This window comes from Botrytis fragariae, assembly GCF_013461495.1.
Source record: "Botrytis fragariae strain BVB16 chromosome Unknown tig00000000, whole genome shotgun sequence".
NCBI lineage: Eukaryota > Fungi > Ascomycota > Leotiomycetes > Helotiales > Sclerotiniaceae > Botrytis > Botrytis fragariae.
In genome coordinates, this window is record NW_023500986.1 from 1,262,367 (window position 1) to 1,276,695 (window position 14,329).

Genomic DNA, 14,329 nt, shown 5'->3' on the forward strand with positions numbered 1-14,329 from the left:
TAGTAAGTAAGTATGCTAACTAATCCAAACAAGAGTTTACAGAAAGAAAAATACAAAAAACGCAAAAAAACTACCATTGAATCATTTATCATAAAGTCATCATCAATCACGTCCCTGTCTTCTTCCTTTCTTCTCTCTTTCTTCTTTCTTGATCTCTTGTCTCTTCTTCTTCTTCTTCTCCTTCCCTCCCTCTCATATCCTCCACTCACTTTACAAATCCCTCCCACAAAACGTTATGCTTCAATCACAAAATATCCAGGACAATCAATAATTACTCCAACACACCGACCCTGTTCATCCAACAAATCCTAACCCCTTCCAACCAATTAAACCAAGCCCATACAACCATATCAAATAGACTGACTAATGTGAACACTTTCTCTTGCAATTACTTCTTCTTTGCTCTCGTATCTGTATTGTAGAAGTATGAACCACTGAGTTTTACTTCTTGCATTTTCTTCCCTATTTCTCCATCCTGACGACTCAAGCTAATTGTGATTATAATGTATTATCACTCTCAAAGCCAAGCATCTCCCCCATTATCACCTCTGCTCTGTGCGAAACTCAACTTCATATCAATCTTAGGAGGAGCATTTTCCACACCCGCACCAGCCACTTTCTTTGGTGTGATATTTTTTCGCACTGGACTTTTGTTATCAGGACTAGGACCACATCTCACATCCTTAGTCTCCCAACCATCTTCAATTGCAGCCGCGACCCAGCATCTCAAGCCCGCATGTACGCCACCATAAAATTTCTCTTTACATAGACGCAAAGTAGAGCCCATACACTTTTCCCACCCGGAGACTCTTAATTCTTCGCGGACTTGATTACGTTCTTCAAGAGTGGGCAGAGATGCAATGCAGCCATTAACAATGTCAAGGTGAGAAGCAAGATAATTTGTTGCATCCCATTCAACACCTCCAACATATGGTGCAGCTGGAACTGGAGGAAGTTCTTGTGGGAAGTGCTTGATCATATATGGAAGATCAGGTGGGGTATCATCGTGTCGTTCTGGAGAATGGCGGGAATCTGGGCGAGGAATCACATTGAGGTTGTGTAGAAAGATCCAAAAGACCTCTTTAGTAACATTACTAACTTCTTTGCACCAAACGCGATAAGGACGCTGTCGACGCATATCAAGTACGAAGTCAACAGGGCGTTGTGATTCACTTGGTTCAGGGTCGCGAAGATAGGAGAGGAGAAATCGAGCTCTGGTTGCGCGTTCGCTAAGGGTGGCGGATTTGAGGTAAGTAAACAAAAGTGAAGTGACAATGTTTCGAGTAGTAAATTCCGCTGGCCCCTTTTTCTCCTCGTCAAAAAGCATATGAAGAAGTGCGGGGAAAAGAGTCTTCTGAATAATGTTAAGATGTTGAAGTGCTAAAGCCGTGGTTGATAGTGCTTTCAAGCAAAGCAAAACTTCATGCAATAAAGCATCTTCATGCTCCTCTCTGTGTATATGTCAGCCATTGTGCTCTCAACAATTGAATTAGTGTAACAAACCTCCACTCAACTTCCATAGTTCTATGTAGTAGTCCCACTATCTCTTCCATTCCACCTTGACGAACGAAATTGTCAGTCCAGGCTACTGTTTCATTCCGTAACAACAGCCTGAGCTTATGTAACCTTCCTACTTCCACCGATTCTGGTTTCTGAACCTTCCTCAAGTATGAGACGAAATCATCCGGTGTTTGACCCTTGGCCTTGGCAATTAAATTCTGTGCTACTTGCGCGCCAGCAGAAGTAAGTGATTTACTTCCACCGTTCAAAGACTCTGCAGATTTCCTGTTTCCCACAACACCTTCTGCCTTTTTATCTTTTTCGGCTGGTCGTTCCTTACTAGTGGATCTCGAGAGTGTAAAGGTTCGACTTCTTGGTCTCTTCTTTTTCTTCACCTCTGGTGCTTCCTCGACCTTTGCATTTTCACCACTTGTGTCACTACCATGACTGACTGGCCTAACATTTCTCGCGGCAGCGGTTTCGGCCCAATCTTGTCTTATAAAATCTTTCTTCATGGATTTGGCGAGATTTCTCATCTTTCCACGTTGGTGCTCTGGGATGTTCCGCCTATCCAACATAGCCTCGAATTCGGTGTCGATATCTCTATCATTGAGAGGTCTGTCGGGCCCAAATGTCGCAGAGGTCGGTGTTTGTACTGGAACATATACTCCACTATCCCCTCTTGCCTTTGCGGTAAAGTTGGAAACTGCTGCCATGACTCGAGAGCCTCGAGTACTACTTGATGTTTTGATTGATGCAACTGATGTTTCGGTGCTAGATCGTTGAAAGCTTGGTCTCGGTCTTAAATCCATTGAAGTTCGATAATCCAAACTCGGTTTCTTTTCCGTCGAGACTTGTCGCCTTGGAATGTCAACACTGCATCTGTTTTTGCTTTCCCCACTAATGTTTCTATGAATGTCTTGGATACTGAAACTGCTGGGTAAATATGTGGAATGCGGCCGTATCGAGACACCTTCCCGGCTTGCAAGACTCGGTTGTGAGCTTTGTCCATTATAAAAGCTTCGTTGTTTAGTGGGCGAATGGTTCTCGGGTGTGTGAAGGTCGATTTGATCCTCTAAGAATTTACCTCCCAAAGGTTGTTTTGTGAACATGTCACTCGAGAATTGTGAATATATTGGTGGTCGCGCAGCACGAGTCGCGGATTCTGGGACAGGCGATGTGACCACCGGAGTCTGGTTCTCCTTATCCTTCGAATCGCGCTGTGCCAGCTCTACATCCAACTTAAGGTTCTTCGAGGACCTCGGGCGAGTGAGGAGTCCAACAAGACTTGTCGAGGATTTAGTCTTTTTGGGTTTCGTAGGTTTGTCCCGAATTGATGTTCCCTTGGTAGGCTCCTTTGCTGGGCCTGCCAATGACTTGAGTGACAATACACTCATTGTCTTCTTATGCAATCCTTTACCCGCATAACCGGTTTTAGGTCGAAGTCCCTCTTGCTGTGAGGTAGTATACGGCGAAATGATTGAAGACGTTTGCTGGTTACGTTGTATATCCGCGAGAGCGCGATGGTGGGTATAATCCGACGGCGATGGCATATCTTCGAAGGCTGGAGAGGCTACAAAAACGTCATTTGGTGAAGTCGCGGGTGAAAGAGTCGAACCGTCAGAAGTTGTGCGCTTATGCATAAATGCTTTCAATACCGAAGCTGTCTTGGGGCGTTTGGAATGTACTGATTCTGGGTAGGGAAAACTGGTAGCCATGATGAAAGGTAGCTATGGAGTACCTAGGTAGATATTATTATACTCGAGTAGTTGTATAATTAAACCGGGTTGCTTTAAAGATATCTACCATAGGTATGCGACAACGGAAGAGGAAACTTTTGGTATGGATGTTGTGATTTACTGCAGGCAAAAGCTAACTCATGGCAATTCAATCAATAATAAAAGTAAAGTCAAGTCTAAGTGAAGTGAAGTCAGGTTAAAGTAAAGGGTAGACAGGTAAAAGTACGGCGGTAATGTTCTAATAAGTGTGAGAGGTTTTTGATTGAAATGAAATAAATGGATTTAATGTAATGAAATGGAATTGGGATGAATGAATGGATAGAAGGCTCTTGTGATCAAACCCCATCCGTCAAATCATTCTAATTGATTTGTTTAGACCTGTTTTGGGGGAATTAGTTTAATTAGTTGCTATGGGCAACATGAAAAAGGAAGTCGCGTATTCATGTGGTGCATTTATGTGTGTTTGTGTGTATTTAGGACTATTTATGTGTGTGTGTACCTTACTTGGGTGGATGGATTTACATGTGTTTATATGTGTTTCTATGTATTGATATGTATTAATGTGTATTTATATTTATATTTATATGCATTATGCATGCTTACCTTAGATAGGTGGGTAGATTGGTAAGGAAAGTAATAAGTAACTAGTCGGTAGCTACCTCCCTAGCTGATAGTTGTACTTGTAGTCGCAATGGCAACTCTATCGACCTATTTACGATACAACTACGATACAACTACAATACACCTACAATACACCTACAATACACCTACAATACACCTACAATACACCTACAATACACCTACAATACACCTACAATACACCTACAATACACCTACAATACACCTACAATACACCTACAATACAACTCCATCTACAACTCCATCTACAACTACCTACCCAGACATCCATCTGCTAATACCAAGCTACCAAGGTAACAATTTCCAAGGTTGTTGCCAAATTACATCGATGATCAAAAAGAGTCGTGATAAGTGTCATATTACATTATTATCTCCCTCCCTCTCTCCCTCCTTCCCTAGCTATTTCTTCTTCTTCTTCCTCTTCTTCTTCCTTCTTCTTCTTCTCCTTCTTCTCCTTCTCCTTCTCCTACTCCTTCTTCTCATCCAATCATCATCCTTGCTTCTTATTACTGTCTATCATACCATACCTAGCATCTATCTTACCTTACTCGATCAGTACCAAGAATTTGACAATCAATCAATTCATGAGAAAAATTGTCAATAATTTCAAATAAATCAATGGGTCCCTCGGAACTTTGTCGAAAGAAAACTCAATTTTCTATTTCGTTTGCTTGAAGGATTAATAAAACCTCTCACTGGGGTGGTGCTTTTCTATCATCTAACTCTATGATGATTAGGTATTTGCTTAAATGCTTATATCTCATCTAAATGCCCCAAAACAGCTTTTATAAATGCTTCCTTACCTAACCAAAATGAAACCTCTCCTCTAAGATACTTGATTTATCTACCGAATCCTACCAACTGAAGAGTCCCTTTTGCCGATCGAACCCACCTCTTAATTGACTTTCCGGCTTGATTAGTTTGCCTTGCAAAATGGTAAATTTCACAATCCCCTCACAATCTTCAGGTTTCACTCTTGCTAGCCACATACATTGAGCAGCACCCTTACCCTCATCTTCTCCAGGTACCACTTTCGATGGCATTATATCCCCATCCGTGTTGGCTCTTTCAACACCGTCCAACCCAAACGCGTCAGATCTCCGGTAGATCATGACGTTTGCACTGTATTTGTGTCCTCCAACGTGAGATATAAAGTATATACCAACTCCTCCTAGTCTATCGTCATCTAAATCGCGGAAAAGTCCCAGTGGTCTCAAATGCCTCTCAAACTCCTTCTTCAGTAATGGCGCACTTTGTCCACATCTTGCATCTCGAGTTTCTGCGAGCAGAGGAGAATAAGTGCTCGATGGGGTGATGGACGTGAAGTGAGTTGTTCTGCGGATGGAAGAGGATCGGGGAGGGACTGGGGTATCGAAATAGGTCCAAGAGGTGTCATATTGGTAGGGGCTTTGTCAATGAACTCTGTAATCAGAGTTGGCACCGACTGTGGAGTAACGTTGTCAATCACGATGAATGCAGGTAATAGAAGTACAGTCGTAGGCTGCGAATAATCTGTCGAATGTGAAGGTGTGGGTATGTTGGACGCGGAGAGCATAAGCTTCTACGATGGATCATCAGCATGTTTCAAAATACAACGATATAGAGTTTTTGGTAGGAGGAAGATAACTAACCCCATTACTTGGTTTAACAGAGCCATGGTCGATTGCTTGCATTACACTTCCCTTCTCATCTGCGACATCTCTCACCCAATCTGATTTCCTGTCGCGACTAGAATATGTGTACTCCATCCTTTGACATGACCATATAGCTCATCGTCCTCGTCTATCTTGAAGCCTTTGGGATATTTTACATGACACGATTCGCAATCATGATCACAATCATCTCCATCCACAGCCGGGTCAACTTTTGGGAATATTTGCTCGATTGGAGTATTTTCTGATGGAGTTCCGGGAATTGGTGTGGATTGACCCGAAATAGTTTGCTTGGCAGAATTTAAGAGGGATTTGAAAGTGGAAGCCATATTTTTGGTCTTCTTGCGCGGGGATTCGTCGCAACTCTTGTGGCATCATGGCTGGTTTTATTTCCAATCCTCGACATTTTGGTGGGGTCCAATGCTAACAATGCTGTACGATGATTGGTTGCCAGCTAATCGTCATATTCCGGTGAATGTACGGAATAGTGCCCGAGCAAGGAATCTCTTATCAGATCCGCTTTGGTGTTATCTGATGGATCGTGGTACATATGCGTGAAAGAGCTTCCGAACATGAACTATGGCCGTAGGAATTGTATCGATTTGATATTGAATACTCGATCAGGATTACGGAAGGTGGAAGATGGAAGGAGAAGGAAGAAAAGGTTACAAAACGTGTGTTTCTCTTTCTTATTGTCTGACATGCTGCCGATTTGAAGCTTAGAAATATCAATTCACCGTCGGTGTATTTCTTATGTCCGTTCTAGGATCTGCCTAACAAGCACTCTACATGCATCTAATCAACAAGCGACCGCAGTTCTTCGACGTAAACTCCTTCGGTCCCGAATGTCCACCGACGTAAATGAATAAATCCGCAATATCCATTTCACATGATTGGCCACACCACCATTAATCTAATCATGCCACCCAAAATCATATTTCTCACAGGAGCACCTACATATCACTCACTTGGCTGGGACGAATCAAAACTTCAGAGTGACTTCACCGAACCTTTCATCCAATTTCTCCACCTCCCTCATCCATACCCGAACTCTGCACCGCGGAATAACAATACGAGCGTCTTGGAATTTTCCATCGCTCAAAACGCGGAATGGCGTGAACTTCCTCTTGAACGAAAACATCTCACCACGGGAGCGTCTCAAGATCATGCTTTTCAACCGCTGTATGGCGGTCATGCTTTAGATTTCTTCTCGGCTACAACTTTTCTCTCGCAATCCAGGGATATTCACAATCACTGTCTAATTTGGATTCATACATCTCTGATCATGATGAAAATTATGATCATCAAGAGGTAGATGGGGTACTCTCTCAATTCTACGAACATTCCTATGCTATCCACGATATCCCCTCGTCTCAAATCACCTCCTCGGATTTTGATTCTACATCCTACTCTACATCCGGATATGATTCTCAATCTCTATTCCCACAATCTGGGAAAAATACACAAGTGCCGGTGACAGGCTACTTGACAAATCTAAAGGATATGCCACACGCGCAACATTTATCTTCGATAGTCCCGCAAACTATGACGGTTAATCTGATCGTGGGGATTATTTCAATTTCAGAACCGAGAGCAATATCTACGAGACAAGGAGGAGATGTATCGCTTGTTGAGATATTGGTTGGTGACGAAACGAAGAGTGGGTTTTCGATTAATTTCTGGTTATCAGGAAAGGGCAAAGAAGAAGTTCAAGAAGTATTGGAGAATCTGAGAGTTCAGGATATTGTGTTGATGAAGAATGTAGCGTTGGGAAGCTTTAGAGGGAAAGTCCACGGTCAGAGTTTGAGGAAGGATATGACGAAGGCTTGGTTGATGTATAGGGAAAAGATTGATAGGAGTGATGTAGGAGGATGTTATGGGAGGAGAGATTTGGAGAGGAAGGAGATAGATGTACAGTTGGCGAAGGTTAAGCGGGTGAGAGATTGGGTGGTGGGTTTTGTGGGGGTTGCGACGACGAATAGACGGGGCGTGAAGAGAGTTAGGGAAGAGTTACCGCCGGATACTCAATAATAGATTGGGATAGTATGTCGCGAGTCTGGTCTTCTGACTCGGAAGTATGTACCTAGGATGCTATCTCCTTCTCAAAGCCTCGTTAACCCTATCCATCAACCCCCCACCCCTTCCTACCCTCCTAATCCTCACTCCACAAACTGGACATCTAACCTTCTGCCTCTTTCCCATCCCTCTCAAATGCGCCATCCAATCCTCTAGACACGTGGTACAAAACCGATGTTTACACGGTTTTGCAATCGCTGCTTTAGTAGGAAGTTCATCTGTACAGATTGGACATGTGGATTTCTCTTCTTCTTTCTTTGCGGGGGAAGTAGAAGCATCTGGATTTTTCTTTCCATGTCCATGTTCGAAGAGCGCTAGCATCCACCCCGGAGTGTCACCTTTATCATCTTTATCACGAGGGTGCGCTCCCTTCGCATTCCCATCTCGCTCCACTTGCTCAGAGTCTTGAATTCGTCGTCTCTGCAACCCCACCTCCCGATCGATCTCCGCCATCGTCGTATATCCAAATCCCTTCTCCATGATTTCCGGCCAGGGCAATGCCGCACCCTCGAAAATCGCATCCATGTTTTCTCGAACTTGTATTCTCAGATGCTGTAGATCTGGGATGCCTTGGAAACGGGGGTTGAAGTAATCTATAACTTTTTGCTCGGTTGGTTGAGGGGGCTCAAGATGCTGGTGGGGAGCGAGAGGGTTTTCGTTTACGAGCTCGTTGGCGGTGGGGTTTTGGGTGTTGAAGTGAGTGGCTTTTGCTTGGAGAGGCTTGGGGTTGAGTAGATAGTTATGCAGTTGGTAGATGAGTGTTGTGAGTATTATGAGGGAAAAGATAAATGAAGCGATGAAAGCTGCAAGTGGATTTTTCTCAATCTTTTGGTTTCGAGATTCCATTCTAACTTGACTGTTGCTCGATATCCCGAAGATTGATTTTAAATAGTCAATGCCAATACCAGTAGTTAATGGTATGTTGTACATGACGCTTTCTGTAACTGGCGTTGGTTGGATAGCAAGTTTTCCTGTATTTTGGTTTCTCTGGTGACAGGTACTTTGAGAATTGACTTGGATGGTGATTGTTGAGATGTGTATCCAGATGAGAATCTACATGAAACTAGATGCTAAATGGATGAATTAAGCTTCAGTAGAGAGCTCCTTATATTAAGACCAATATACCACAGACACAGATCAAATACCGTAGGCCTGACTCAGAAATATTGTTTCATAGTAGCAGTACACGAGGCTTGCGCGTGAATAAGCGTTAGCTAATGCCTTATTTACCGTATCTTGCTAGCCTAGAAGATCAGTTACAGTGAAACGTTACAACTCGACATGAGCACATCGATTTGAAGTGTGATAAATGAGTTCGGATCCATTGTGGATGAAGTGCTTCAAAGTTGCTTCCTGAGAACAGAGCTTGATGTTGTAGAGGCTACACATGAACTAAAATTCTCGACTGTCGAAATACGTAGACGTGGAAATTATTCACTCGGTGAAGTCCTTGGAACCTCTGACTCTTTATAAAAAGATGAAAGGCTCCAGTGCCCGCTGCACGCTCACACCAGAATGATGTAGCGGCCAACACAACAAGCCCAGATATTCGCTTGATACAACCCAATGACAAAAATCTATTACCGCATTAAGCGATCTATCAACCCGTGAAATTCAGATCCCTTCCCTCAATCCTAATAAAAACATTCATCTGCTTTCGCGGAAACGAGATGGAGCCATTGCAAACGAACACATCAAGCAAAATATCAGACGAAGCAAACAAGCAGTGGAATTTCTGAGATACACAGTAGTAGCCAACTAGGCGCTTTCTCAAAGTGGCTCAAGTTTAACGTTTGCGGGGAACATGACAATACAAGTCTCTAGACTGGTTATCGAGAAGCGATTTCTAACCAGTCTGGATTGAAACTCAATTTTAGATAAATTCATTCTACGCATTAGGTTTCCAATGCCTCGCTGCTATATTTGTACAACCATGCGCCGTAATCTTTCCGTGAGACTGTTACTTGCCCTAAATCCCAATATCCTAAATGTACTCCGCAAAGCTTTACTCAGCGACCCAAACAGCAGCCATACCCATACCAGTACCCACACACATACTAGTTACGCCAACTTTTTGATTCGTCCTTCTCAACTCATATAATAATGTGCTGACCTGTCTAGCTCCGGTACATCCGAGAGGATGTCCAAAGGCAATCGCACCACCCTTTGGATTGATCTTCTTCTGGTCGAGTCCTAACTCATTTGCACACCAAAGGCATTGACTTGCAAATGCTTCATTGATCTCGAAAATATCTACATCATCCTTGTTGATGCCGGTCTTTTCGAATACCTTTGGAATAGCAGCCCAAGGACCGATACCCATAAGTAAAGGAGCTACACCTGCGATAGATGCGGCAACGTATTTACCAAGGATAGTTTGACCGAGTTTCTCAGCTGTGGAACGCTTCATCAAAAGGACTGCGGCAGCTCCATCCGAAATCTGAGAAGCATTTCCGGCATGAATACTACCATCCTTTGAAAAAGCAGGCTTAATTTTGCCTAAGCTCTCAGCGGTGATACCTGGTCGAACACCATCATCCTTGGAAACAGTGATGTCCTTCGTTTCGCCAGTTTTTGGGTCTTCCCATTTGACAGTCAGAGGAGCAATTTCCTCATCAAAGAGACCCTCTTCTTGGGCCTTGAGTGCCTTTTGGTATGATGAAGCCGCAAATGCATCTTGTAGGGAACGTGGAATTCCCTTGTCTTTGGCCATGTTCTCGGAAAGAACGCCCATAGGCACTTTGCAGTTCGCAGATTCTGGGTGGGACTCGAGGTGTTCGGAGAATTCTGTTACTGCACCAGGTCTGAGAATGTAACGTTAGCCTTTTAGTATACACAAAAATAGAGAGGAGACCCATACCCGTATTGCAAACTCATGCTTTCGACACCTGCGCCAACACCGATATCAATCATGCCGGACTTAATGGCATTTGCGATATCTACGCATGCTTGTAAACCAGATGAACATTGTCTATTCAAACTTTTGACTGCTGCAGATACAGGGAATCCTGCAGCCAAAGCGGCGGCTCGAAATTCAGTAGCTCCGCCTCCAGGAGGAAGCACCGATCCAACAGCTATGTCTTCTACTAGCCCCGGGTCGATTTTCGAACGTTCAATGAGAGATTTAAATGCGCCAACGAGTAAATCTGCTGCTGCTGTATCTTTGAAGCCTCCCTTGCCACCCTTTGTAAATGCGGTTCGGAGACAAGCTGTTACGACAATCTGGAATAGAGAACGTTAGCAATTGGCCGAGAGGCATATTTTGGAATAAAATAGATGTTCTTACATCATCTGGATGCTTCTCCAAAAGCTTCGCGCGGCCACTATCACCCTCTGTGGGTGCAATAGTGCTCTGTGATCCAGCCAAATGGCCGGAAACCTGTCCAAGACGTTTTTGTGCTATGTTCACTGTCAGCTTTGTTTGCAGTCCTTCACTTGTGATGGATACTTACCAGCTGACATTTTGGCAATATATCAAAGTAATATGTGATCAGAATTCTGTGTTATGCAATGAGAGGTATGGGAATAGAAAAGATGTTATATGGGAAGGAGCAAAGAAGAATGCACGTCGGGGTTGGAGATCGATAGATGGTAATATTGAGGATGCCTCGGTAGGAATTCAACCAATCATGGACGTTAACAGCGATTTTGCACTCACATGCTTTTGCAAGGTTGGTCTCAGAACTCTCAGCCGAAACCAGAACTTAGGATTTTCTGACATACATTGTAAAGGTTAACTGGAGGTCACGCACTGATTAGTAAAAAGGTAAGCAATCTTTCACATGTGCTCAAAAGAAGCTCTACCGGAACGGCAATTGCTGTTGTTTCACTTGCCATGTTTTTTTAATGTTACTCTCTCTTCAAAGCATTGATGCAGCGTTTTGACATGTGAAGTTCATGGTTTCTCTAATCATCTATGTGGTGTGATTTTAGTGATTCTCCGACTCAAGCGAGTTTTCAATGGCGTGTATTTAAAATGTTCATTAAAACCACCTTTTCGCAAAACACAAATTCCACTTCTCTCCTTCGACCTTCATCTTAACCTCTCTCGTCTCTCTCTCTACCTTCCTACGAGTGCTTATTCTCACCACACCACTCACAGTCGTCAGTGCAATCCTTCAAAGCCCCGATAAATCATAGCACGCACTCTTCAGTAATAGTCCACTTATTCATGTGGCAAAACCCTTTGTCATAGAGGTATTTGATCTGCCTCTCGAGAGATTTCGAAATTCCAGAAAACGTCCATTCGGTGGATTTGAAGTCGTAAAAGCAAGCCGCACGACTGAAGTAACAATACGTAGATTGAAGGCTCTTAACATATATCTTGACACTACCAACACCATAGAATTCATCGATTATCTTAACCACGGTCCTAGCAAGTCGTTTAAAATTCGTGTACCCACTATCTCTCAATGCTCGCTCCCGGGATTTTGGTAGAATGTGTATGACGATATTCTTTGCATAGCCCACAAACAGTGGGAGCAATGTAATGAATCTTCTCTCTCTTTCGATGGCGCCAGGACTCGGATGACTGTTGAGTATAATAGTCAAAGTGTTGTTCTCGTCGTCAAAGGACAACCAGGCATGTTCAAAGATCTTGTTGCCGTTTTGCTTTACTTCTATAGATTGACCATTGGTACTCACTCCCGAGATGTAATGTAGTGTCCATCCCGTGAATTTCAGGCTAAAAAATGGAATCACAGCATGAAGTTGACGATGATTATACCAAGGCAAGTGGAACTCAACGTCTAGCTCTTCAATATTGAATCCATCGAGGATACCTCTCATCTTTGTCAAAAGCTGGGTTGCGTGGTCAGTGTCCTCTCCATAGTCTATTGCATATAGGCGATTTGTACGCCCGTGGACTCCTGGGTAATAGGCAAGCCGGCAAACTATCTTGATCTGTATTCTTTTCATGCATTCTGAAAATCCTGGGAGGTGCTCAAGCAGAGATTTGAAACCCGTTCTTTCAGTTTGCTCTCTAGCTGGCCGTTCGAAGTCGATGGTTATGACGAGGGTGTCTCCGCCCGAAATTGACAAATTCTCATGCTCCAGGATATGAGCAATGCCTTTGCATCGTGACATTATGGTGATTTTCCAATTGCGAGGGCTCTTCCACTTGTAACTTTCCCAAATCAAAAATATCTCAAGTCTATCAAGGATTCTCGTACTGATTACCGGAGTAGCATAAATTGCGACATAGAAAAGCAGATGGTGTTTCGGAATCTCTTATAACAGCAAGTAACAGATTATTTCACAAAGCATTATTGCAGAAACAAAAAGTGCCAGGTATGTCGAGAGTACTACCACCTAATAGATCGTTCCAGTCCAGTTGGCTGAGTTTCCAGTACCAGGTCTTTGGTTCTAGATTGCGAGAACTTTCTATACAACTCTACGTATCATTTATAGCTTTTGAATTGAATAAGTTGTGGTATCTTGCTGAATATTTTCCATTTAGTAATGGATGGAAATGGAATATATTTGCACAATCACCATCATGGAATCAGATCCCAAATCTTTCAACATAGTATATCCAGATAGGTAGTTGAGCAAAGCCCAAGATATAGTTCTCTTGGTCGATCCTCTTCCAAAGTCTTCAATCACCCAGGTGTGCTTATACGATCCTCACAATTGCCTGTCGCGGTACAAAGACTTTCAGGAAATGTTTCAAAACATCAAACAACTGAAACTTCATTCTTGCCAAATAGCACTCCAGTAGTCTTGATGTTTCTATTAATTCAACACACAAAGATATATAGCACTGAACAAGCTCCCTTTGAACTCTTATAGTAATAGACTTCATCCTCGAACTAGAGTCATACCCTTTCCAACAAAAAAAGAGAACCTAGAATACAATGCATCGTTTGGAGCTTCAATACGATAACAATGGCAAGCTCACGATTAATTTCGACTATAAAAATTCCACAGCTGTGTGCTACCTTTCACAATATGCCTCGAACGTCCGAAAAATACACTTCAAAATCAAATTCCCAAGTCCGAACCGCAACGACTCTGATCTTGCGAGAGTCACAGGAGAAATCGAGGATATCGTCACCGTAATCAACAACGAATTCACAAACGTGTCCCAATTCGAAGTGTCATTCTTCCTACATAGACTCGATGTGAATCAGCTCTCGAGTGCTCTTGCCTTTCGAAGACTTCGTCTTAGAGGATGCGAATTGACTTACTTTGTTGAAGGTAAGTGGACAGATACAGTTGATATGGATTCAGACTGGCTTGAAGATCTTGAACCTATATATGGCAGGCCGAACTACAGTAACTATTTTCCCTGTGATAGCGATGAGGAGGAAATATGTATGGCCTCGGACTCGGAGTAGGTGTTAGAAGATAGGGATTAATACTGTGTAGATTACTTTCTTGTTAAACTTGTTTTTGGTATGTAGCTAGCAGATTAAAGGGGATTGTGGAAGAGACACTTGAATGATACAATACAGATATTCCCGTATTACAGTGTAGTTTCTCGTGCAAGGTGAAAAATTTACGGTAGCTACCGAGGATTTCGCTGTGGCATGATACGAACTCGAAGTTTGAGTGTAGCTAGTGCTACTTTGTAAAGTTCACTTGGGTCTTTTTTTTCTTCAAAATTATTACGATTGTTTTAGAACCATCTGTGATGCACTTACAATACTGACTTGGTTTGTTTTACAAGAATATACATCTACATTTTCTACAATATACATTCTATTTCGTATAGTTTTTAAT

General features: G+C 42.9%; 7 protein-coding genes across 7 annotated transcripts; 2 read left to right on the forward strand and 5 right to left on the reverse strand.

Moving 5' to 3' along the window:
* Positions 1 to 517: 517 nt before the first annotated feature.
* On the reverse strand, positions 518 to 3,218 carry Bfra_006605 (putative gtpase binding protein rid1 protein; the record flags this gene model as incomplete). Its single annotated transcript, XM_037336974.1, has 2 exons — positions 518 to 1,451; positions 1,504 to 3,218. 2 exons carry the CDS (start codon positions 3,216 to 3,218, stop codon positions 518 to 520), a joined length of 2,649 nt encoding a protein of 882 aa, XP_037198340.1.
* A 1,514-nt stretch (positions 3,219 to 4,732) lies between these two features.
* Bfra_006606 (putative sucrase ferredoxin domain-containing protein) lies at positions 4,733 to 5,859 on the reverse strand (the record flags this gene model as incomplete). The annotated part of the gene is given in 4 exon segments (XM_037336975.1): positions 4,733 to 5,113; positions 5,131 to 5,439; positions 5,510 to 5,589; positions 5,622 to 5,859. The coding sequence occupies 4 exon segments, from the start codon at positions 5,857 to 5,859 to the stop codon at positions 4,733 to 4,735; spliced, it is 1,008 nt and encodes a 335-aa protein (XP_037198341.1).
* A 590-nt stretch (positions 5,860 to 6,449) lies between these two features.
* Positions 6,450 to 7,561, forward strand: Bfra_006607 (uncharacterized protein; the record flags this gene model as incomplete). The annotated part of the gene is made up of 2 exons (XM_037336976.1): positions 6,450 to 6,720; positions 6,840 to 7,561. The coding sequence occupies 2 exons, from the start codon at positions 6,450 to 6,452 to the stop codon at positions 7,559 to 7,561; spliced, it is 993 nt and encodes a 330-aa protein (XP_037198342.1).
* Positions 7,562 to 7,621: 60 nt separating this feature from the next.
* Bfra_006608 (uncharacterized protein) lies at positions 7,622 to 8,931 on the reverse strand (the record flags this gene model as incomplete). The annotated part of the gene is made up of 2 exons (XM_037336977.1): positions 7,622 to 8,659; positions 8,875 to 8,931. The coding sequence occupies 2 exons, from the start codon at positions 8,929 to 8,931 to the stop codon at positions 7,622 to 7,624; spliced, it is 1,095 nt and encodes a 364-aa protein (XP_037198343.1).
* Positions 8,932 to 9,611: 680 nt separating this feature from the next.
* Bfra_006609 (putative 3-ketoacyl-coa thiolase peroxisomal a precursor protein) lies at positions 9,612 to 11,137 on the reverse strand (the record flags this gene model as incomplete). Its single annotated transcript, XM_037336978.1, has 4 exons — positions 11,059 to 11,137; positions 10,893 to 11,005; positions 10,467 to 10,828; positions 9,612 to 10,410 (listed from the first exon to the last, which is right to left on the reverse strand). Exons 1-4 carry the CDS (start codon positions 11,066 to 11,068, stop codon positions 9,612 to 9,614), a joined length of 1,284 nt encoding a protein of 427 aa, XP_037198344.1. The 5' UTR covers positions 11,069 to 11,137.
* A 603-nt stretch (positions 11,138 to 11,740) lies between these two features.
* Positions 11,741 to 12,691, reverse strand: Bfra_006610 (uncharacterized protein; the record flags this gene model as incomplete). Its single annotated transcript, XM_037336979.1, has 1 exon — positions 11,741 to 12,691. The coding sequence occupies one exon, from the start codon at positions 12,689 to 12,691 to the stop codon at positions 11,741 to 11,743; it is 951 nt and encodes a 316-aa protein (XP_037198345.1).
* A 770-nt stretch (positions 12,692 to 13,461) lies between these two features.
* Bfra_006611 (uncharacterized protein) lies at positions 13,462 to 13,944 on the forward strand (the record flags this gene model as incomplete). The annotated part of the gene is made up of 1 exon (XM_037336980.1): positions 13,462 to 13,944. One exon carries the CDS (start codon positions 13,462 to 13,464, stop codon positions 13,942 to 13,944), a length of 483 nt encoding a protein of 160 aa, XP_037198346.1.
* Positions 13,945 to 14,329: the final 385 nt, after the last annotated feature.